This window comes from Anopheles moucheti, chromosome 2, assembly GCF_943734755.1.
Source record: "Anopheles moucheti chromosome 2, idAnoMoucSN_F20_07, whole genome shotgun sequence".
Classification (NCBI taxonomy): Eukaryota; Metazoa; Arthropoda; class Insecta; order Diptera; family Culicidae; genus Anopheles; species Anopheles moucheti.
The window spans coordinates 80,986,843-81,012,324 of NC_069140.1; the positions used below are offsets into that span (position 1 = coordinate 80,986,843).

A 25,482-nucleotide genomic window follows, 5' to 3' on the forward strand; every position below is an offset into this window, starting at 1 on the left:
GATAACAAATTTGCTATAATTGTCTCGGTACGTATTCTTTTCTAGTGTGTTAATCGATGTGTTATTTTCAATACCGTCGAGGTAGCGACTCCCGGCACACAATACGCTGCAGACTATCGTTCTACAGCTTGAATAGTGAGCGACCGGGAAGTGTGATAGATAATAGACGTGGTGCGCTGGTAGGCAGAAATTATGAGGTTTGATGGTAAATGTTCTTCCGTTGAAATCTTTCGTTTCGGCTTCTATTAGATATTAATCATACACACCAACAGATTCCAAATGTTCTGCTCCCTTGTCTGGCAGAAGGTAGTGCAAATTATAGTGCGTCGTGCGTCAGTTGAATGAAATTGTATAATGATCAACTTAACATTAAGTAGCGAAACAATAAAGGGTGCGATGTGTGTGTGCCATCCCTAGAACTCCCGAAGGTCCAGTGAACGCGTCCGCATGACGACGACGGGAACAGTTCCAGTGGACTGCGGAAGGCGGGGGATCACAAGAAAATTAAGGTGACGTTTTGTTATTACTATCAATTAATTCATTTTTTTTTCGTTAGAACCGCCAGGCCGTATCGATAGTTAATCAATTGTTGATAAACACTGAACTTCAATAATCGATGATGAGGCAAGGAAAGAAAGCTTAAGCTGTAGAGGATATATCTAGCTACTATAATCTACTACATCTCTATATCTGCTAATATTATACTATATCTCTTACTTAAATTATATTAACTATTAAACTGAAGACCCTATTGGGCTAGTCAAGTTTTTAGTTGCCGCTTAATCTTTAAGGCAATTACAATGCCTGCCATTCATGGCTTTTTTTTATTCGTTAGAACGGCTTGGCCGTATCGACTTATTTTACCACATAGCCGGATAGTCAGTCCTTGCTACGGGGGATCCAGATGGGATTTTGGTCCGGTCCGTTCGTGTGAAGACCGGCTCCGCTACCATCATGCCACCGGGCCGCCCCATTCATGGCTTACTAGACTTAATTTTGTCCGGATGATCCGGTTTTTGGACTGGTCCTGTCGGTGCCGCACCAATGCACCACGGGCTGCCCCGGAGGACTGAAGAATATCCTTAGAATGAATGAGCCCTTAAGTCAATTGATTCAATTAAACTGAGGTAGAGGTAATAAATAGAGATAAACACTAATTTCACGCTATTTCAACACTCCAATTGTTGAATTTATATATTGTCTGTAAAATAGCGTTCGCGTTGTGACCTCAAAGAGCTATAGGAAGATTCTTCCACTTCACGATCCAGTTGAGATTTGAAACCGTAGCAATTGGGTTTACTCAACAATAGTGCCCGGACTATTCTGCACACATTCTTGAAATTTACCCTTCAAATATACGGTTGTGATAAAATCGGAAGCAATATTGTACAAACTTTCTATTTCCGCCTTGGTTGCAAGCTGCCGGAGCAGCAAAAGTTCTCGCTGAATGTGTCCCTGCGTGTACGGGCGCTTGATCATCTGCTCTATTCGCTTCAGTTCACGTTCGCGCAGCGGTATACCCTGCAGCCCTAGCAGCTCCATATCGGATGGAAATAAACCGATCCACCGCATGGACGGCACTGCCAACGACCGTTGATGGTGTACCATTGCCTGTTAGGATGGTGAAAGTGTGTGAAAGCATGTTGATTTTTTTCCTCCCGGCAAACACAACTTCATCTTACCAGAGAACCAAATTTATAGACGCAAAATATCTCTATACCGTGGGGATCCGCATCCATCAGGGCGTAAATAGGAACTTTCGACCAATCGGCTATCTTTTTCAGCAGCAATCGTGTCGAAACATCCGGATATCCTTTGGCCTGCGGAAGGAGAGTTATAATCGAATTGATATCTAATATACCGATAAAGCAAACCCCAAATATAATCACCGTTATCAGCACAATCGTGTCGGGAAATGTAGTAAAAATTCCATCTTCAAGCAACCGTTTGAAGACAGTGTCCTTCTCAACGACCAGCACCAGCTTGGCTGTCACCCGTAGCTCAATCACACTGCTCACATCCAACGGTACCGGCGTGCCCCATCGATTGATGCGGCAGTCGATCGTTTGACCATCGCTCAACGTGAGTACCAACGGACCGGCGATCAAACCTTTCGAGGTGTTAAAAACGTTCATTTCCCACGTATCGGCATCCAGCAGGGCACCGATGTCGTCCAACACGGCATACGTGTAGTGTGGTGTTTGTGCCAGGTCCAGGTGTAGGTAGTAAAGTTCACGCTTTGTGCAGCTTGTACCGGTCGCAAGCAACTGATAGATGGTTGCCAATATTTTGACCATCAATTGTAGGCGCCGAGCGTTAGCTGGCCTAATCGTTCTTCCTTCGTTGGACGGATCTGTCGTTTGCAGACTGCAACAAAAAGAGGTGGTCAAAATGTGATGATGGGAACGGGTTAAAGACATCTTGATTGCAGGATGGATACTTACATTCCATCCTCGATTGTGCATGTGTCCCAACGGGGTTTGCGACGAATAGTCAGTGCGGTGCCTTCGTTGATACAGCGCTCGATTTGATGCAGCAGATCGACTATTCTACCCTGAATCTGCTGATGGCGTTCGGAAATGTCACTCTCGTCCGAATGCGATAAGGCATCCTCTTTATCCGTCGCACCTTTCATTTCATCGTACCCAGAATCTTTCTCACTCTGGTGTGACAAACGTTCCGAACCGTACTGTGTGTCCGTATTCCACCGGTCATCCGATTGTGACGCATGATCCTTCCAGCTCTCCGTGTTGGTGTGATGCTGTGTGTCACTTGTGTTGATTGCGGGTTGCGTCTCGATGTCCTTAAACTTTGAACCACGTTGCCGTTGTTCTGGAAGATTACAATACTCGCGCTGAACCGGTGCGAAACAATCGTTTCCATGTGTTTTGTTTGAACAATTGTCCGTTCGGTAAGTTCCCGCAGATGCGAAGTGTTCGCCCAAACGCACATTCGTTTCGCTTTGTGTTTCGTACAGTGAATTGTCCAGCTGTGGAGGTTTACTTGTAGTGCCGGCATAGTCTTCGCGCAAAATTTCTCCCCGTGTTGCTGTGTGAGTGTTAGTGACGTCTTCTTCACGTTTGTTGTCCGTTTCGGCAAAATTGTTAAACAAATCTACCAGATTTTGATCCCACGCCAACGACTTGAAGGGTGATTCATCCGCCGATTCGGCGTCTGATGGGCAAGATAAATCCGTAAAACTGGACGGTAGAAGCAAGCTGCTTTTGGAACTGCTGGAGAAAAGTTCGTCGCTGCTCTGAAAGAAAAAAAATGATGCGAACTAGATATAGTACAAACCGTACCGCGGTTCAGGCTCAACAAAACGTGCGTTACCTCATATTCTTTAAAAAAATCAACACTGGCAGAGGACATCATTCCATCGACGAGACGAGTGAAAGCTGAATAACAAAACTGACACGTATCGGTTTTAGCCTAGTTTCACGTATCAATGATAGTATGCGTTATTTTGTAAATATTTCTGAACTGTAACTGTTTTTTGAATCTGGATACGAAATCGAAGCAACCATACTGCAACGCACACTAGACATCATACTCGTATTTTGACCCTAGCAACCGTTATAAGGATAACTGTAAAGAAAGTTCGAGTCGTTAGCGTCACAAGGTGCAGGGCCACGAGAGCTGATAAAATCCTGACAAATTTGTCAAAATGGAGTTTTTGTACTATTTGCGAGCTTTTGTCAAACTTCATTTTGTAGAAAATCCACGACAAAAAGTTGACAAAACCCTGACAAAATGCTGACAAAATTTTGCATCGCTTGCTAATGAAGGCATTATGTTAATATTACATTTTATCGGAATATTATATTTTATTTTGCATTTAAAGTACATAAGTTTGATTTTTGAATTAACTATAACCTATATGTTACCATTATTCCTCAAGTCTCTTACTATTTACGTAAAAAATAAAAATATTAAATCTTTTGTGTTTGGTAACAACTATCGAATGTTCCTTCGATCCTGTGAATATTCTTGTCAATTTATTTTGCCAAAGAGTACAATTGTATGCGCGGCAACGGTATAGTGGTTTTTCGCAGTTGACAAGCTGATTTTGTCACTTGACAAATTTGTCAGCATTTTGTCTTGCGGATAGCAATAGTGATGAGCAAATTTATTCCACACTGCAGGTGTCACCTCTTGAAAAACATGCTCTCCTGGTATCGGAAATCCCAGTAATCCCTCCTGGTAGCATGATGCCCCGGAGGTATGATTAGAAGAAGGATATATATTTAAACGCAGATCAAACAAAATCAGGCCCAGCAAACATCGGTAGGAGGCATGTGAACTGTTTTGTTCCTTAACAAACAAGAGAAGAAAACCAACAAGAAAAAAGCGAATAGTCTTACAGTAATTTGTGTTTAATGTGCGATCGAGAGGTCATCGTGCGATCGTACATGGTATCAGCAAAACAAAAAAAAAAAGAAAAGGATTTAATAATAATATATTGTCACATTTCGCAACCAACTGTTTCGTTATTATTATTTTTTAATAAAAGTATCTCTTCGTTTCATTTGTTTAGTTAATTCTCGATTGCTAAAACAAAGACAGCATCCAACGCAGGAGGATGCTTTTTTCCGTGTCGATCGAGACAGAGAACTCGCCAAAAATTACCAGTTTTTCAAGCTCCTAATACCAGGAGAGCATCCAACGCAGGAGGATGCTTTTTCCGTGTCAATCGAGACAGAAAACTCGCCAAAAATGACCAGTTTTTCAAGCTCCTGATACCAGGAGAGCATCCAATGCAGGAGGATGTTTATACCGTGTCAATCGAGACAGAAAACTCGCCAAAAATTACCAGTTTTTTAAGCTCCTGATACCAGGAGAGCATCCAACGCAGGAGGATGCTTTTTCCGTGTCAATCGAGACAGAAAACTCGCCAAAAATTACCAGTTTTTCAAGCTCCTGATACCAGGAGAGCATCCAACGCAGGAGGATGCTTTTACCGTGTCAATCGAGACAGAAAACTCTCCAAAAATTACCAGTTTTTCGAGCTCCTGATACCAGGAGAGCATCCAACGCAGGAGGATGCTTTTTCCATGTCAATCGAGACAGAAAACTCTCCAAAAATTACCAGTTTTTCAAGCTCCTGATACCAGGAGAGCATCCAACGCAGGAGGATGCTTTTTCCGTGTCGATCGAGACAGAAAACTCGCCAAAAATGACCAGTTTTTCAAGCTCCTGATACCAGGAGAGCATCCAACGCAGGAGGATGCTTTTTCCGTGTCAATCGAGACAGAAAACTCGCCAAAACTTACCAGTTTTTCAAGCTCCTGATACCAGGAGAGCATCCAACGCAGGAGGATGCTTTTTCCGTGTCAATCGAGACAGAAAACTCGCCAAAAATTACCAGTTTTTCAAGCTCCTGATACCAGGAGAGCATCCAACGCAGGAGGATGCTTTTTCCGTGTCAATCGAGGCAGAAAACTCGCCAAAAATTACCAGTTTTTCAAGCTCCTGATACCAGGAGAGCATCCAACGCAGGAGGATGCTTTTTCCGTGTCAATCGAGACAGAAAACTCGCCAAAAATTACCAGTTTTTCAAGCTCCTGATACCAGGAGAGCATCCAACGCAGGAGGATGCTTTTTCCGTGTCAATCGAGACAGAAAACTCGCCAAAAATGACCAGTTTTTCAAGCTCCTGATACCAGGAGAGCATCCAATGCAGGAGGATGTTTATACCGTGTCAATCGAGACAGAAAACTCGCCAAAAATTACCAGTTTTTTAAGCTCCTGATACCAGGAGAGCATCCAACGCAGGAGGATGCTTTTTCCGTGTCAATCGAGACAGAAAACTCGCCAAAAATTACCAGTTTTTTAAGCTCCTGATACCAGGAGAGCATCCAACGCAGGAGGATGCTTTTACCGTGTCAATCGAGACAGAAAACTCTCCAAAAATTACCAGTTTTTCGAGCTCCTGATACCAGGAGAGCATCCAACGCAGGAGGATGCTTTTTCCATGTCAATCGAGACAGAAAACTCTCCAAAAATTACCAGTTTTTCAAGCTCCTGATACCAGGAGAGCATCCAACGCAGGAGGATGCTTTTTCTGTGTCAATCGAGACAGAAAACTCGCCAAAAATTACCAGTTTTTCAAGCTCCTGATACCAGGAGAGCATCCAACGCAGGAGGATGCTTTTTCCGTGTCAATCGAGACAGAAAACTCGCCAAAACTTACCAGTTTTTCAAGCTCCTGATACCAGGAGAGCATCCAACGCAGGAGGATGCTTTTTCCGTGTCAATCGAGACAGAAAACTCGCCAAAAATTACCAGTTTTTCAAGCTCCTGATACCAGGAGAGCATCCAACGCAGGAGGATGCTTTTTCCGTGTCAATCGAGACAGAAAACTCGCCAAAAATTACCAGTTTTTCAAGCTCCTGATACCAGGAGAGCATCCAACGCAGGAGGATGCTTTTTCCGTGTCAATCGAGACAGAAAACTCGCCAAAACTTACCAGTTTTTCAAGCTCCTGATACCAGGAGAGCATCCAACGCAGGAGGATGCATTTTCCGTGTCAATCGAGACAGAAAACTCGCCAAAAATGACCAGTTTTTCGAGCTCCTGATACCAGGAGAGCATCCAATGCAGGAGGATGTTTATACCGTGTCAATCGAGACAGAAAACTCGCCAAAAATTACCAGTTTTTCAAGCTCCTGATACCAGGAGAGCATCCAACGCAGGAGGATGCTTTTTCTGTGTCAATCGAGACAGAAAACTCGCCAAAAATTACCAGTTTTTCAAGCTGCTGATACCAGGAGAGCATCCAACGCAGGAGGATGCTTTTTCCGTGTCAATCGAGACAGAAGACTCGCCAAAAATTATCAGATTTTGAAGCTCCTGATAACAGGAGAGCATCCAACGCAGGAGGATGCTTTTTCCGTGTCAATCGAGACAGAAAACTCGCCAAAAACTACCAGTTTTTCAAGCTCCTGATACCAGGAGAGCATCCAACGCAGGAGGATGCTTTTTCCGTGTCAATCGAGACAGAAAACTCGCCAAAAATTACCAGTTTTTCAAGCTCCTGATACCAGGAGAGCATCCAACGCAGGAGGATGCTTTTTCCGTGTCAATCGAGACAGAGAACTCGCCAAAAATTACCAGGTTTTCAAGCTCCTAATACCAGGAGAGCATCCAACGCAGGAGGATGCTTTTTCCGTGTCAATCGAGACAGAAAACTCGCCAAAAATTACCAGATTTTCAAGCTCCTGATACCAGGAGAGCATCCAACGCAGGAGGATGCTTTTTCCGTGTCAATCGAGACAGAAAACTCGCCAAAAATGACCAGTTTTTCAAGCTCCTGATACCAGGAGAGCATCCAACGCAGGAGGATGCTTTTTCCGTGTCAATCGAGACAGAAAACTCGCCAAAAATTACCAGTTTTTCAAGCTCCTGATACCAGGAGAGCATCCAACGCAGGAGGATGCTTTTTCCGTGTCAATCGGGAGAGAAAACTCGCCAAAAATTACCAGGTTTTCAAGCTCCTGATACCAGGAGAGCATCCAACGCAGGAGGATGCTTTTTCCGTGTCGATCGAGACAGAAAACTCGCCAAAAATTACCAGTTTTTCAAGCTCCTGATACCAGGAGAGCATCCAACGCAGGAGGATGCTTTTTCCGTGTCAATCGAGACAGAAAACTCGCCAAAAATTACCAGTTTTTCAAGCTCCTGATACCAGGAGAGCATCCAAAGCAGGAGGATGCTTTTTCCGTGTCGATCGAGACAGAAAACTCGCCAAAAATTACCAGTTTTTCAAGCTCCTGATACCAGAAGAGCATCCAACGCAGGAGGATGCTTTGTCCGTGTCAATCGAGACAGAAAACTCGACAAAAATTACCAGTTTTTCAAGCTCCTGATACCAGGAGAGCATCCAACGCAGGAGGATGCATTTTCCGTGTCAATCGAGACAGAAAACTCGTCAAAAATTACCAGTTTCTCAAGCTCCTGATACCAGGAGAGCATCCAAAGCAGAAGGATGCTTTTTCCGTGTCGATCGAGACAGAAAACTCGACAAAAATTACCAGTTTTTCAAGCTCCTGATACCAGGAGAGCATCCAACGCAGGAGGATGCTTTTTCCGTGTCAATCGAGACAGAGAACTCGCCAAAAATGACCAGGTTTTCAAGCTCCTGATACCAGGAGAGCATCCAACGCAGGAGGATGCATTTTCCGTGTCGATCGGGACAGAAAACTCGCCAAAAATTACCAGTTTTTCGAGCTCCTGATACCAGGAGAGCATCCAACGCAGGAGGATGCTTTTTCCGTGTCAATCGAGACAGAAAACTCGCCAAAAATTACCAGTTTTTCAAGCTGCTGATACCAGGAGAGCATCCAACGCAGGAGGATGCTTTTTCCGTGTCAATCGGGACAGAAAACTCGCCAAAAATTACCAGTTTTTCAAGCTGCTGATACCAGGAGAGCATCCAACGCAGGAGAATGCTTTTTCCGTGTCAATCGGGACAGAAAACTCGCCATAAATTATCAGATTTTCAAGCTCCTGATACCAGGAGAGCATCCAACGCAGGAGGATGCTTTTTCCGTGTCAATTGAGACAGAAAACTCGCCAAAAATTACCAGTTTTTTCAAGCTCCTGATACCAGGAAAGCATCCAACGCAGGAGGATGCTTTTTTCCGTGTCGATCGAGACAGAAAACTCGCCAAAAACTACCAGTTTTTCGAGCTCCTGATACCAGGAGAGCATCCAACGCAGGAGGATGCTTTTTCCGTGTCAATCGGGACAGAAAACTCGCCAAAAATTACCAGATTTTCAAGCTCCTGATACCAGGAGAGCATCCAACGCAGGAGGATGCTTTTTCCGTGTCAATCGAGACAGAAAACTCGCCAAAAATTACCAGTTTTTCAAGCTCCTGATACCAGGAGAGCATCCAACGCAGGAGGATGCTTTTTCCGTGTCAATCGGGACAGAAAACTCGCCAAAAATTACCAGTTTTTCAAGCTCCTGATACCAGGAGAGCATCCAACGCAGGAGGATGCTTTTTCCGTGTCAATCGGGACAGAAAACTCGCCAAAAATTACCAGTTTTTCAAGCTGCTGATACCAGGAGAGCATCCAACGCAGGAGAATGCTTTTTCCGTGTCAATCGGGACAGAAAACTCGCCAAAAATTACCAGTTTTTCAAGCTGCTGATACCAGGAGAGCATCCAACGCAGGAGGATGCTTTTTCCGTGTCAATCGAGACAGAAAACTCGCCAAAAATTACCAGTTTTTCAAGCTGCTGATACCAGGAGAGCATCCAACGCAGGAGGATGCTTTTTCCGTGTCAATCGGGACAGAAAACTCGCCAAAAATTACCAGATTTTCAAGCTCCTGAAACGCAGGAGGATGCATTTTCCGTGTCGATCGGGACAGAAAACTCGCCAAAAATTACCAGTTTTTTCGAGCTCCTGATACCAGGAGAGCATCCAACGCAGGAGGATGCTTTTTCCGTGTCAATCGAGACAGAAAACTCGCCAAAAATTACCAGTTTTTCAAGCTGCTGATACCAGGAGAGCATCCAACGCAGGAGGATGCTTTTTTCCGTGTCAATCGGGACAGAAAACTCGCCAAAAATTACCAGTTTTTCAAGCTGCTGATACCAGGAGAGCATCCAACGCAGGAGAATGCTTTTTCCGTGTCAATCGGGACAGAAAACTTGCCATAAATTATCAGATTTTCAAGCTCCTGATACCAGGAGAGCATCAACGCAGGAGGATGCTTTTTCCGTGTCAATTGAGACAGAAAACTCGCCAAAAATTACCAGTTTTTCAAGCTCCTGATACCAGGAAAGCAACCAACGCAGGAGGATGCTTTTTTCCGTGTCGATCGAGGACAGAAAAACTCGCCAAAAACTACCAGTTTTTCGAGCTCCTGATACCAGGAGAGCATCCAACGCAGGAGGATGCTTTTTCCGTGTCAATCGGGACAGAAAACTCGCCAAAAATTACCAGATTTTCAAGCTCCTGATACCAGGAGAGCATCCAACGCAGGAGGATGCTTTTTCCGTGTCAATCGAGACAGAAAACTCGCCAAAAATTACCAGTTTTTCAAGCTCCTGATACCAGGAGAGCATCCAACGCAGGAGGATGCTTTTTCCCGTGTCAAATCGAGACAGAAAACTCGCCAAAACTTACCAGTTTTTCAAGCTCCTGATACCAGGGAGAGCATCCAACGCAGGAGGATGCTTTTTCCGTGTCAATCGAGACAGAAAACTCGCCATAAATTACCAGTTTTTTCAAGCTCCTGATACCAGGAGAGCATCCAACGCAGGAGGATGCTTTTTCCGTGTCAATCGAGACAGAAACTCGCCAAAAATTACCAGTTTTTCAAGCTCCTGATACCAGGAGAGCATCCAACGCAGGAGGATGCTTTTTCCGTGTCAATCGAGACAGAAAACTCGCCAAAACTTACCAGTTTTTCAAGCTCCTGATACCAGGAGAGCATCCAACGCAGGAGGATGCATTTTCCGTGTCAATCGAGACAGAAAACTCGCCAAAAATGACCAGTTTTTCGAGCTCCTGATACCAGGAGAGCATCCAATGCAGGAGGATGTTTATACCGTGTCAATCGAGACAGAAAACTCGCCAAAAAATTACCAGTTTTTCAAGCTCCTTGATACCAGGAGAGCATCCAACGCAGGAGGATGCTTTTTCTGTGTCAATCGAGACAGAAAACTCGCCAAAATTACCAGTTTTTCAAGCTCCTGATACCAGGAAGAGCATCCAAAGCAGGAGGATGCTTTTTCCGTGTCAATCGAGACAGAAAAACTCGCCAAAAATTACCAGTTTTTCAAGCTCCTGATACCAGGGAGAGCATCCAACGCAGGAGGATGCTTTTTCGTGTCAATCGAGACAGAAAACTCGACCAAAAATTACCAGTTTTTCAAGCTGCTGATACCAGGAGAGCATCCAACGCAGGAGGATGCTTTTTCCGTGTCAATCGAGACAGAAGATTTGCCAAAAATTATCAGATTTTGAAGCTCCTGATAACAGGAGAGCATCCAACGCAGGAGGATGCTTTTCCGTGTCAATCGAGACAGAAAACTCGCCAAAAAACTACCAGTTTTTCAAGCTCCTGATACCAGGAGAGCATCCAACGCAGGAGGATGCTTTTTCCGTGTCAATCGAGACAGAAAACTCGCCAAAAATTACCAGTTTTTCAAGCTCCTGATACCAGGAGAGCATCCAACGCAGGAGGAGGATGCTTTTTTCCGTGTCAATCGAGACAGAGAACTCGCCAAAAATTACCAGGTTTTCAAGCTCCTAATACCAGGAGAGCATCCAACGCAGGAGGATGCTTTTTCCGTGTCAATCGAGACAGAAAACTCGCCAAAAATTACCAGATTTTCAAGCTCCTGATACCAGGAGGAGCATCAACGCAGGAGGATGCTTTTTCCGTGTCAATCGAGACAGAAAACTCGCAAAAATGACCAGTTTTTCAAGCTCCTGATACCAGGAGAGCATCCAACGCAGGAGGATGCTTTTTTCCGTGTCAATCGAGACAGAAACTCGCCAAAAATTACCAGTTTTTCAAGCTCCTGATACCAGGAGAGCATCCAACGCAGGAGGATGCTTTTTCCGTGTCAATCGGGAGAGAAAACTCGCCAAAAATTACCAGGTTTTCAAGCTCCTGATACCAGGAGAGCATCCAACGCAGGAGGATGCTTTTTTCCGTGTCGATCGAGACATGAAAACTCGCCAAAAATTACCAGTTTTTCAAGCTCCTGATACCAGGAGAGCATCCAACGCAGGAGGGATGCTTTTTCCGTGTCAATCGAGACAGAAAACTCGCCAAAAATTACCAGTTTTTTCAAGCTCCTGATACCAGGAGAGCATCCAAAGCAGGAGGATGCTTTTCCGTGTCGATCGAGACAGAAAACTCGCCAAAAATTACCAGTTTTTCAAGCTCCTGATACCAGAAGAGCATCCAACGCAGGAGGATGCTTTGTCCGTGTCAATCGAGACAGAAAACTCGACAAAAATACCAGTTTTCAAGCTCCTGATACCAGGAGAGCATCCAACGCAGGAGGATGCTTTTTCCGTGTCAATCGAGACAGAAAACTCGTCAAAAATTACCAGTTTCTCAAGCTCCTGATACCAGGAGGAGCATCCAAAGCAGAAGGATGCTTTTTCCGTGTCGATCGAGACAGAAAACTCGACAAAATTACCAGTTTTTCAAGCTCCTGATACCAGGAGAGCATCCAACGCAGGAGGATGCTTTTTCCGTGTCAATCGAGACAGAAAACTCGCCAAAAACTTACCAGTTTTTCAAGCTCCTGATACCAGGAGAGCATCCAACGCAGGGGAGGATGCTTTTCCGTGTCAATCGAGACAGAAAACTCGCAAAAAATGACCAGTTTTTCAAGCTCCTGATTCCAGGAGAGCATCCAACGCAGGAGGATGCTTTTTCCGTGTCAATCGAGACAGAAAACTCGCCAAAAATTACCAGTTTTTCAAGCTCCTGATACCAGGAGAGCAGCCAACGCAGGAGGATGCTTTTTCCGTGTCAATCGGGAGAGAAAACTCGCCAAAAATTACCAGGTTTTCAAGCTCCTGATACCAGGAGAGCATCCAACGCAGGAGGATGCTTTTTCCGTGTCGATCGAGACAGAAAACTCGCCAAAAAATTACCAGTTTTTCAAGCTCCTGAATACCAGGAGAGCATCCAACGCAGGAGATGCTTTTTCCGTGTCAATCGAGACAGAAAACTCGCCAAAAATTACCAGTTTTTCAAGCTCCTGATACCAGGAGAGCATCCAAAGCAGGAGGATGCTTTTCCGTGTCGATCGAGACAGAAAACTCGCCAAAAATTACCAGTTTTTCAAGCTCCTGATACCAGAAGAGCATCCAACGCAGGAGGATGCTTTGTCCGTGTCAATCGAGACAGAAAACTCGACAAAAATTACCAGTTTTTCAAGCTCCTGATACCAGGAGAGCATCCAACGCAGGAGGATGCATTTCCGTGTCAATCGAGACAGGAAAACTCGTCAAAAATTACCAGTTTCTCAAGCTCCTGATACCAGGAGAGCATCCAAAGCAGAAGGATGCTTTTTCCGTGTCGATCGAGACAGAAAAACTCGACAAAAATTACCAGTTTTTCAAGCTCCTGATACCAGGAGAGCATCCAACGCAGGAGGATGCCTTTTTCCGTGTCGATCGAGACAGAAAACTCGCCAAAAATTACCAGTTTTTCAAGCTCCTGATACCAGGAGAGCATCCAACGCAGGAGGATGCTTTTTCCGTGTCAATCGAGACAGAAACTCGTCAAAAATTACCAGTTTCTCAAGCTCTGATACCAGGAGAGCATCCAACGCAGGAGGATGCTTTTTCCGTGTCGATCGAGACAGAAAACTCGCCAAAAATTACCAGTTTTCAAGCTCCTGATACCAGGAGAGCATCCAACGCAGGAGGATGCTTTTTCCGTGTCGAATCGAGACAGAAAACTCGCCAAAAATTACCAGTTTTTCAAGCTCCTGATACCAGGAGAGCATCCAACGCAGGAGGATGCTTTTTTCCGTGTCAATCGAGACAGAAAACTCGCCAAAAATTACCAGTTTTTCAAGCTCCTGATACCAGGAGAGCATCCAAAGCAGGAGGATGCTTTTTCCGTGTCGATCGAGACAGAAAACTCGCCAAAAATTACCAGTTTTTCAAGCTCCTGATACCAGAAGAGCATCCAACGCAGGAGGATGCTTTGTCCGTGTCAATCGAGACAGAAAACTCGACAAAATTACCAGTTTTTCAAGCTCCTGATACCAGGAGAGCATCCAACGCAGGAGGATGCTTTTTCCGTGTCAATCGAGACAGAAAACTCGCCAAAAATTACCAGTTTTTCAAGCTCCTGATACCAGGAGAGCATCCAACGCAGGAGGATGCTTTTTCCGTGTCAATCGGGAGAGAAAACTCGCCAAAAATTACCAGGTTTTCAAGCTCCTGATACCAGGAGAGCATCCAACGCAGGAGGATGCTTTTTCCGTGTCAATCGAGACAGAAAACTCGCCAAAAATTACCAGTTTTTCAAGCTCCTGATACCAGGAGAGCATCCAACGCAGGAGGATGCTTTTTCCGTGTCAATCGAGACAGAGAACTCGCCAAAAATTACCAGTTTTTCAAGCTCCTGATACCAGGAGAGCATCCAACGCAGGAGGATGCTTTTTCCGTGTCAATCGAGACAGAAAACTCGCCAAAAATTACCAGTTTTTCAAGCTCCTGATACCAGGAGAGCATCCAAAGCAGGAGGATGCTTTTTCCGTGTCGATCGAGACAGAAAACTCGCCAAAAATTACCAGTTTTTCAAGCTCCTGATACCAGAAGAGCATCCAACGCAGGAGGATGCTTTGTCCGTGTCAATCGAGACAGAAAACTCGACAAAAATTACCAGTTTTTCAAGCTCCTGATACCAGGAGAGCATCCAACGCAGGAGGATGCTTTTTCCGTGTCAATCGAGACAGAAAACTCGCCAAAAATTACCAGTTTTTCAAGCTCCTGATACCAGAAGAGCATCCAACGCAGGAGGATGCTTTTTCCGTGTCAATCGAGACAGAGAACTCGCCAAAAATTACCAGTTTTTCAAGCTCCTGATACCAGGAGAGCATCCAACGCAGGAGGATGCTTTTTCCGTGTCAATCGAGACAGAGAACTCGCCAAAAATTACCAGGTTTTCAAGCTCCTAATACCAGGAGAGCATCCAACGCAGGAGGATGCTTTTTTCCGTGTCGATCGAGACAGAAAACTCGCCAAAAACTACCAGTTTTTCGAGCTCCTGATACCAGGAGAGCATCCAACGCAGGAGGATGCTTTTTCCGTGTCAATCGGGACAGAAAACTCGCCAAAAATTACCAGATTTTCAAGCTCCTGATACCAGGAGAGCATCCAACGCAGGAGGATGCTTTTTCCGTGTCAATCGAGACAGAAAACTCGCCAAAAATTACCAGTTTTTCAAGCTCCTGATACCAGGAGAGCATCCAACGCAGGAGGATGCTTTTTCTGTGTCAATCGAGACAGAAAACTCGCCAAAAATTACCAGTTTTTCAAGCTCCTGATACCAGGAGAGCATCCAAAGCAGGAGGATGCTTTTTCCGTGTCAATCGAGACAGAAAACTCGCCAAAAATTACCAGTTTTTCAAGCTGCTGATACCAGGAGAGCATCCAACGCAGGAGGATGCTTTTTCCGTGTCAATCGAGACAGAAGACTCGCCAAAAATTATCAGATTTTGAAGCTCCTGATAACAGGAGAGCATCCAACGCAGGAGGATGCTTTTTCCGTGTCAATCGAGACAGAAAACTCGCCAAAAACTACCAGTTTTTCAAGCTCCTGATACCAGGAGAGCATCCAACGCAGGAGGATGCTTTTTCCGTGTCAATCGAGACAGAAAACTCGCCAAAAATTACCAGTTTTTCAAGCTCCTGATACCAGGAGAGCATCCAACGCAGGAGGATGCTTTTTCCGTGTCAATCGAGACAGAGAACTCGCCAAAAATTACCAGGTTTTCAAGCTCCTAATACCAGGAGAGCATCCAACGCAGGAGGATGCTTTTTCCGTGTCAATCGAGACAGAAAACTCGCCAAAAATTACCAGATTTTCAAGCTCCTGATACCAGGAGAGCATCCAACGCAGGAGGATGCTTTTTCCGTGTCAATCGAGACAGAAAACTCGCAAAAAATGACCAGTTTTTCAAGCTCCTGATACCAGGAGAGCATCCAACGCAGGAGGATGCTTTTTCCGTGTCAATCGAGACAGAAAACTCGCCAAAAATTACCAGTTTTTCAAGCTCCTGATACCAGGAGAGCATCCAACGCAGGAGGATGCTTTTTCCGTGTCAATCGGGAGAGAAAACTCGCCAAAAATTACCAGGTTTTCAAGCTCCTGATACCAGGAGAGCATCCAACGCAGGAGGATGCTTTTTCCGTGTCGATCGAGACAGAAAACTCGCCAAAAATTACCAGTTTTTCAAGCTCCTGATACCAGGAGAGCATCCAACGCAGGAGGATGCTTTTTCCGTGTCAATCGAGACAGAAAACTCGCCAAAAATTACCAGTTTTTCAAGCTCCTGATACCAGGAGAGCATCCAAAGCAGGAGGATGCTTTTTCCGTGTCGATCGAGACAGAAAACTCGCCAAAAATTACCAGTTTTTCAAGCTCCTGATACCAGAAGAGCATCCAACGCAGGAGGATGCTTTGTCCGTGTCAATCGAGACAGAAAACTCGACAAAAATTACCAGTTTTTCAAGCTCCTGATACCAGGAGAGCATCCAACGCAGGAGGATGCATTTTCCGTGTCAATCGAGACAGAAAACTCGTCAAAAATTACCAGTTTCTCAAGCTCCTGATACCAGGAGAGCATCCAAAGCAGAAGGATGCTTTTTCCGTGTCGATCGAGACAGAAAACTCGACAAAAATTACCAGTTTTTCAAGCTCCTGATACCAGGAGAGCATCCAACGCAGGAGGATGCTTTTTCCGTGTCAATCGAGACAGAAAACTCGCCAAAACTTACCAGTTTTTCAAGCTCCTGATACCAGGAGAGCATCCAACGCAGGAGGATGCTTTTTCCGTGTCAATCGAGACAGAAAACTCGCAAAAAATGACCAGTTTTTCAAGCTCCTGATACCAGGAGAGCATCCAACGCAGGAGGATGCTTTTTCCGTGTCAATCGAGACAGAAAACTCGCCAAAAATTACCAGTTTTTCAAGCTCCTGATACCAGGAGAGCATCCAACGCAGGAGGATGCTTTTTCCGTGTCAATCGGGAGAGAAAACTCGCCAAAAATGACCAGGTTTTCAAGCTCCTGATACCAGGAGAGCATCCAACGCAGGAGGATGCTTTTTCCGTGTCGATCGAGACAGAAAACTCGTCAAAAATTACCAGTTTTTCAAGCTCCTGATACCAGGAGAGCATCCAACGCAGGAGGATGCTTTTTCCGTGTCAATCGAGACAGAAAACTCGCCAAAAATTACCAGTTTTTCAAGCTCCTGATACCAGGAGAGCATCCAAAGCAGGAGGATGCTTTTTCCGTGTCGATCGAGACAGAAAACTCGCCAAAAATTACCAGTTTTTCAAGCTCCTGATACCAGAAGAGCATCCAACGCAGGAGGATGCTTTGTCCGTGTCAATCGAGACAGAAAACTCGACAAAAATTACCAGTTTTTCAAGCTCCTGATACCAGGAGAGCATCCAACGCAGGAGGATGCATTTTCCGTGTCAATCGAGACAGAAAACTCGTCAAAAATTACCAGTTTCTCAAGCTCCTGATACCAGGAGAGCATCCAAAGCAGAAGGATGCTTTTTCCGTGTCGATCGAGACAGAAAACTCGCCAAAAATGACCAGTTTTTCAAGCTCCTGATACCAGGAGAGCATCCAACGCAGGAGGATGCTTTTTCCGTGTCAATCGAGACAGAGAACTCGCCAAAAATGACCAGGTTTTCAAGCTCCTGATACCAGGAGAGCATCCAACGCAGGAGGATGCATTTTCCGTGTCGATCGGGACAGAAAACTCGCCAAAAATTACCAGTTTTTCGAGCTCCTGATACCAGGAGAGCATCCAACGCAGGAGGATGCTTTTTCCGTGTCAATCGAGACAGAAAACTCGCCAAAAATTACCAGTTTTTCAAGCTGCTGATACCAGGAGAGCATCCAACGCAGGAGGATGCTTTTTCCGTGTCAATCGGGACAGAAAACTCGCCAAAAATTACCAGTTTTTCAAGCTGCTGATACCAGGAGAGCATCCAACGCAGGAGAATGCTTTTTCCGTGTCAATCGGGACAGAAAACTCGCCATAAATTATCAGATTTTCAAGCTCCTGATACCAGGAGAGCATCCAACGCAGGAGGATGCTTTTTCCGTGTCAATTGAGACAGAAAACTCGCCAAAAATTACCAGTTTTTCAAGCTCCTGATACCAGGAAAGCATCCAACGCAGGAGGATGCTTTTTTCCGTGTCGATCGAGACAGAAAACTCGCCAAAAACTACCAGTTTTTCGAGCTCCTGATACCAGGAGAGCATCCAACGCAGGAGGATGCTTTTTCCGTGTCAATCGGGACAGAAAACTCGCCAAAAATTACCAGATTTTCAAGCTCCTGATACCAGGAGAGCATCCAACGCAGGAGGATGCTTTTTCCGTGTCAATCGAGACAGAAAACTCGCCAAAAATTACCAGTTTTTCAAGCTCCTGATACCAGGAGAGCATCCAACGCAGGAGGATGCTTTTTCCGTGTCAATCGGGACAGAAAACTCGCCAAAAATTACCAGTTTTTCAAGCTCCTGATACCAGGAGAGCATCCAACGCAGGAGGATGCTTTTTCCGTGTCAATCGGGACAGAAAACTCGCCAAAAATTACCAGTTTTTCAAGCTGCTGATACCAGGAGAGCATCCAACGCAGGAGAATGCTTTTTCCGTGTCAATCGGGACAGAAAACTCGCCAAAAATTACCAGTTTTTCAAGCTGCTGATACCAGGAGAGCATCCAACGCAGGAGGATGCTTTTTCCGTGTCAATCGAGACAGAAAACTCGCCAAAAATTACCAGTTTTTCAAGCTGCTGATACCAGGAGAGCATCCAACGCAGGAGGATGCTTTTTCCGTGTCAATCGGGACAGAAAACTCGCCAAAAATTACCAGATTTTCAAGCTCCTGATACCAGGAGAGCATCCAACGCAGGAGGATGCATTTTCCGTGTCGATCGGGACAGAAAACTCGCCAAAAATTACCAGTTTTTCGAGCTCCTGATACCAGGAGAGCATCCAACGCAGGAGGATGCTTTTTCCGTGTCAATCGAGACAGAAAACTCGCCAAAAATTACCAGTTTTTCAAGCTGCTGATACCAGGAGAGCATCCAACGCAGGAGGATGCTTTTTCCGTGTCAATCGGGACAGAAAACTCGCCAAAAATTACCAGTTTTTCAAGCTGCTGATACCAGGAGAGCATCCAACGCAGGAGAATGCTTTTTCCGTGTCAATCGGGACAGAAAACTCGCCATAAATTATCAGATTTTCAAGCTCCTGATACCAGGAGAGCATCCAACGCAGGAGGATGCTTTTTCCGTGTCAATTGAGACAGAAAACTCGCCAAAAATTACCAGTTTTTCAAGCTCCTGATACCAGGAAAGCATCCAACGCAGGAGGATGCTTTTTTCCGTGTCGATCGAGACAGAAAACTCGCCAAAAACTACCAGTTTTTCGAGCTCCTGATACCAGGAGAGCATCCAACGCAGGAGGATGCTTTTTCCGTGTCAATCGGGACAGAAAACTCGCCAAAAATTACCAGATTTTCAAGCTCCTGATACCAGGAGAGCATCCAACGCAGGAGGATGCTTTTTCCGTGTCAATCGAGACAGAAAACTCGCCAAAAATTACCAGTTTTTCAAGCTCCTGATACCAGGAGAGCATCCAACGCAGGAGGATGCTTTTTCCGTGTCAATCGAGACAGAAAACTCGCCAAAACTTACCAGTTTTTCAAGCTCCTGATACCAGGAGAGCATCCAACGCAGGAGGATGCTTTTTCCGTGTCAATCGAGACAGAAAACTCGCCAAAAATTACCAGTTTTTCAAGCTCCTGATACCAGGAGAGCATCCAACGCAGGAGGATGCTTTTTCCGTGTCAATCGAGACAGAAAACTCGCCAAAAATTACCAGTTTTTCAAGCTCCTGATACCAGGAGAGCATCCAACGCAGGAGGATGCTTTTTCCGTGTCAATCGAGACAGAAAACTCGCCAAAACTTACCAGTTTTTCAAGCTCCTGATACCAGGAGAGCATCCAACGCAGGAGGATGCATTTTCCGTGTCAATCGAGACAGAAAACTCGCCAAAAATGACCAGTTTTTCGAGCTCCTGATACCAGGAGAGCATCCAATGCAGGAGGATGTTTATACCGTGTCAATCGAGACAGAAAACTCGCCAAAAATTACCAGTTTTTCAAGCTCCTGATACCAGGAGAGCATCCAACGCAGGAGGATGCTTTTTCTGTGTCAATCGAGACAGAAAACTCGCCAAAAATTACCAGTTTTTCAAGCTCCTGATACCAGGAGAGCATCCAAAGCAGGAGGATGCTTTTTCCGTGTCAATCGAGACAGAAAACTCGCCAAAAATTACCAGTTTTTCAAGCTCCTGATACCAGGAGAGCATCCAACGCAGGAGGATGCTTTTTCCGTGTCAATCGAGACAGAAAACTCGCCAAAAATTACCAGTTTTTCAAGCTGCTGATACCAGGAGAGCATCCAACGCAGGAGGATGCTTTTTCCGTGTCAATCGAGACAGAAGACTCGCCAAAAATTATCAGATTTTGAAGCTCCTGATAACAGGAGAGCATCCAACGCAGGAGGATGCTTTTTCCGTGTCAATCGAGACAGAAAACTCGCCAAAAACTACCAGTTTTTCAAGCTCCTGATACCAGGAGAGCATCCAACGCAGGAGGATGCTTTTTCCGTGTCAATCGAGACAGAAAACTCGCCAAAAATTACCAGTTTTTCAAGCTCCTGATACCAGGAGAGCATCCAACGCAGGAGGATGCTTTTTCCGTGTCAATCGAGACAGAGAACTCGCCAAAAATTACCAGGTTTTCAAGCTGCTGATACCAGGAGAGCATCCAACGCAGGAGGATGCTTTTTCCGTGTCAATCGAGACAGAAAACTCGCCAAAAAATACCAGTTTTTCAAGCTCCTGATACCAGGAGAGCATCCAACGCAGGAGGATGCTTTTTCCGTGTCAATCGAGACAGAAAACTCGCCAAAAATTACCAGTTTTTCAAGCTGCTGATACCAGGAGAGCATCCAACGCAGGAGGATGCTTTTTCCGTGTCAATCGAGACAGAAAACTCGCCAAAAATTACCAGTTTTTCAAGCTCCTGATACCAGGAGAGCATCCAACGCAGGAGGATGCTTTTTCCGTGTCAATCGGGAGAGAAAACTCGCCAAAAATTACCAGGTTTTCAAGCTCCTGATACCAGGAGAGCATCCAACGCAGGAGGATGCTTTTTCCGTGTCGATCGAGACAGAAAACTCGCCAAAAATTACCAGTTTTTCAAGCTCCTGATACCAGGAGAGCATCCAACGCAGGAGGATGCTTTTTCCGTGTCAATCGAGACAGAAAACTCGCCAAAAATTACCAGTTTTTCAAGCTCCTGATACCAGGAGAGCATCCAAAGCAGGAGGATGCTTTTTCCGTGTCGATCGAGACAGAAAACTCGCCAAAAATTACCAGTTTTTCAAGCTCCTGATACCAGAAGAGCATCCAACGCAGGAGGATGCTTTGTCCGTGTCAATCGAGACAGAAAACTCGACAAAAATTACCAGTTTTTCAAGCTCCTGATACCAGGAGAGCATCCAACGCAGGAGGATGCATTTTCCGTGTCAATCGAGACAGAAAACTCGTCAAAAATTACCAGTTTCTCAAGCTCCTGATACCAGGAGAGCATCCAAAGCAGAAGGATGCTTTTTCCGTGTCGATCGAGACAGAAAACTCGACAAAAATTACCAGTTTTTCAAGCTCCTGATACCAGGAGAGCATCCAACGCAGGAGGATGCTTTTTCCGTGTCAATCGAGACAGAGAACTCGCCAAAAATGACCAGGTTTTCAAGCTCCTGATACCAGGAGAGCATCCAACGCAGGAGGATGCATTTTCCGTGTCGATCGGGACAGAAAACTCGCCAAAAATTACCAGTTTTTCGAGCTCCTGATACCAGGAGAGCATCCAACGCAGGAGGATGCTTTTTCCGTGTCAATCGAGACAGAAAACTCGCCAAAAATTACCAGTTTTTCAAGCTGCTGATACCAGGAGAGCATCCAACGCAGGAGGATGCTTTTTCCGTGTCAATCGGGACAGAAAACTCGCCAAAAATTACCAGTTTTTCAAGCTGCTGATACCAGGAGAGCATCCAACGCAGGAGAATGCTTTTTCCGTGTCAATCGGGACAGAAAACTCGCCATAAATTATCAGATTTTCAAGCTCCTGATACCAGGAGAGCATCCAACGCAGGAGGATGCTTTTTCCGTGTCAATCGAGACAGAAAACTCGCCAAAAATTACCAGTTTTTCAAGCTCCTGATACCAGGAAAGCATCCAACGCAGGAGGATGCTTTTTTCCGTGTCGATCGAGACAGAAAACTCGCCAAAAACTACCAGTTTTTCGAGCTCCTGATACCAGGAGAGCATCCAACGCAGGAGGATGCTTTTTCCGTGTCAATCGGGACAGAAAACTCGCCAAAAATTACCAGATTTTCAAGCTCCTGATACCAGGAGAGCATCCAACGCAGGAGGATGCTTTTTCCGTGTCAATCGAGACAGAAAACTCGCCAAAAATTACCAGTTTTTCAAGCTCCTGATACCAGGAGAGCATCCAACGCAGGAGGATGCTTTTTCCGTGTCAATCGGGACAGAAAACTCGCCAAAAATTACCAGTTTTTCAAGCTCCTGATACCAGGAGAGCATCCAACGCAGGAGGATGCTTTTTCCGTGTCAATCGGGACAGAAAACTCGCCAAAAATTACCAGTTTTTCAAGCTGCTGATACCAGGAGAGCATCCAACGCAGGAGAATGCTTTTTCCGTGTCAATCGGGACAGAAAACTCGCCAAAAATTACCAGTTTTTCAAGCTGCTGATACCAGGAGAGCATCCAACGCAGGAGGATGCTTTTTCCGTGTCAATCGAGACAGAAAACTCGCCAAAAATTACCAGTTTTTCAAGCTGCTGATACCAGGAGAGCATCCAACGCAGGAGGATGCTTTTTCCGTGTCAATCGGGACAGAAAACTCGCCAAAAATTACCAGATTTTCAAGCTCCTGATACCAGGAGAGCATCCAACGCAGGAGGATGCATTTTCCGTGTCGATCGGGACAGAAAACTCGCCAAAAATTACCAGTTTTTCAAGCTCCTGATACCAGGAGAGCATCCAACGCAGGAGGATGCTTTTTCCGTGTCAATCGAGACAGAAAACTCGCCAAAAATTACCAGTTTTTCAAGCTGCTGATACCAGGAGAGCATCCAACGCAGGAGGATGCTTTTTCCGTGTCAATCGGGACAGAAAACTCGCCAAAAATTACCAGTTTTTCAAGCTGCTGATACCAGGAGAGCATCCAACGCAGGAGAATGCTTTTTCCGTGTCAATCGGGACAGAAAACTCGCCATAAATTATCAGATTTTCAAGCTCCTGATACCAGGAGAGCATCCAACGCAGGAGGATGCTTTTTCCGTGTCAATTGAGACAGAAAACTCGCCAAAAATTACCAGTTTTTCAAGCTCCTGATACCAGGAAAGCATCCAACGCAGGAGGATGCTTTTTTCCGTGTCGATCGAGACAGAAAACTCGCCAAAAACTACCAGTTTTTCGAGCTCCTGATACCAGGAGAGCATCCAACGCAGGAGGATGCTTTTTCCGTGTCAATCGGGACAGAAAACTCGCCAAAAATTACCAGATTTTCAAGCTCCTGATACCAGGAGAGCATCCAACGCAGGAGGATGCTTTTTCCGTGTCAATCGAGACAGAAAACTCGCCAAAAATTACCAGTTTTTCAAGCTCCTGATACCAGGAGAGCATCCAACGCAGGAGGATGCTTTTTCCGTGTCAATCGGGACAGAAAACTCGCCAAAAATTACCAGTTTTTCAAGCTGCTGATACCAGGAGAGCATCCAACGCAGGAGAATGCTTTTTCCGTGTCAATCGAGACAGAAAACTCGCCAAAAATTACCAGTTTTTCAAGCTCCTGATACCAGGAGAGCATCCAACGCAGGAGGATGCTTTTTCCGTGTCAATCGAGACAGAAAACTCGCCATAAATTATCAGATTTTCAAGCTCCTGATACCAGGAGAGCATCCAACGCAGGAGGATGCTTTTTCCGTGTCAATCGAGACAGAAAACACGCCAAAAATTACCAGTTTTTCGAGCTCCTGATACCAGGAGAGCATCCAACGCAGGAGGATGCTTTTTCCGTGTCAATCGAGACAGAAAACTCGCCAAAAATTACCAGTTTTTCAAGCTGCTGATACCAGGAGAGCATCCAATGCAGGAGGATGCCTTTTCCGTGTCAATCGAGACAGAAAACTCGCCAAAAATTACCAGTTTTTCAAGCTCCTGATACCAGGAGAGCATCCAACGCAGGAGGATGCTTTTTCCGTGTCAATCGAGACAGAAAACTCGCCAAAAATTACCAGTTTTTCAAGCTGCTGATACCAGGAGAGCATCCAACGCAGGAGGATGCTTTTTCCGTGTCAATCGAGACAGAAAACTCGCCAAAAATTACCAGTTTTTCAAGCTGCTGATACCAGGAGAGCATCCAACGCAGGAGGGTGCTTTTTCCGTGTCAATCGAGACAGAAAACTCGCCAAAAATTACCAGTTTTTCAAGCTGCTGATACCAGGAGAGCATCCAACGCAGGAGGATGCTTTTTCCGTGTCAATCGAGACACAAAACTCGCCAAAAATTACCAGTTTTTCAAGCTCCTAATACCAGGAGAGCATCCAACGCAGGAGGATGCTTTTTCCGTGTCAATCGAGACAGAAAACTCGCCAAAAATTACTAGTTTTTCAAGCTGCTGATACCAGGAGAGCATCCAACGCAGGAGGATGCTTTTTCCGTGTCAATCGAGACAGAAAACTCGCCAAAAATTACCAGTTTTTCAAGCTGCTGATACCAGGAGAGCATCCAACGCAGAAGGATGCATTTTCCGTGTCAATCGAGACAGAAAACTCGCCAAAAAATACCAGTTTTTCAAGCTCCTGATACCAGGAGAGCATCCAACGCAGGAGGATGCTTTTTCCGTGTCAATCGAGACAGAAAACTCGCCAAAAATTACCAGTTTTTCAAGCTGCTGATACCAGGAGAGCATCCAACGCAGGAGGATGCTTTTTCCGTGTCAATCGAGACAGAAAACTCGCCAAAAATTACCAGTTTTTCAAGCTGCTGATACCAGGAGAGCATCCAACGCAGGAGGGTGCTTTTTCCGTGTCAATCGATACAGAAAACTCGCCAAAAATTACCAGTTTTTCAAGCTCCTGATACCAGGAGAGCATCCAACGCAGGAGGATGCTTTTGCGTGTCAATCGAGACAGAAAACTCGCCAAAAAATACCAGTTTTTCAAGCTGCTGATACCAGGAGAGCATCCAACGCAGGAGGATGCTTTTTCCGTGTCAATCGAGACAGAAAACTCGCCAAAAATTACCAGTTTTTCAAGCTGCTGATACCAGGAGAGCATCCAACGCAGGAGGATGCTTTTTCCGTGTCAATCGAGACAGAAAACTCGCCAAAAATGACCAGTTTTCAAGCTGCTGATACCAGGAGAGCATCCAACGCAGGAGGATGCTTTTTCCGTGTCAATCGAGACAGAAAACTCGCCAAAAATTACCAGTTTTTCAAGCTGCTGATACCAGGAGAGCATCCAACGCAGGAGGATGCTTTTTCCGTGTCAATCGAGACAGAAAACTCGCCAAAAATTACCAGTTTTTCAAGCTCCTGATACCAGGAGAGCATCCAACGCAGGAGGATGCTTTTT

General features: G+C 45.3%; 1 protein-coding gene across 1 annotated transcript; it reads right to left on the reverse strand.

The window, feature by feature from the left end:
- Window positions 1-1,296: 1,296 nt before the first annotated feature.
- On the reverse strand, window positions 1,297-3,372 carry LOC128298454 (meiotic recombination protein SPO11). Its single transcript, XM_053034205.1, has 5 exons — window positions 3,334-3,372; window positions 2,445-3,256; window positions 1,890-2,367; window positions 1,683-1,820; window positions 1,297-1,611 (listed from the first exon to the last, which is right to left on the reverse strand). Exons 1-5 carry the CDS (start codon window positions 3,370-3,372, stop codon window positions 1,297-1,299), a joined length of 1,782 nt encoding a protein of 593 aa, XP_052890165.1.
- Window positions 3,373-25,482: the final 22,110 nt, after the last annotated feature.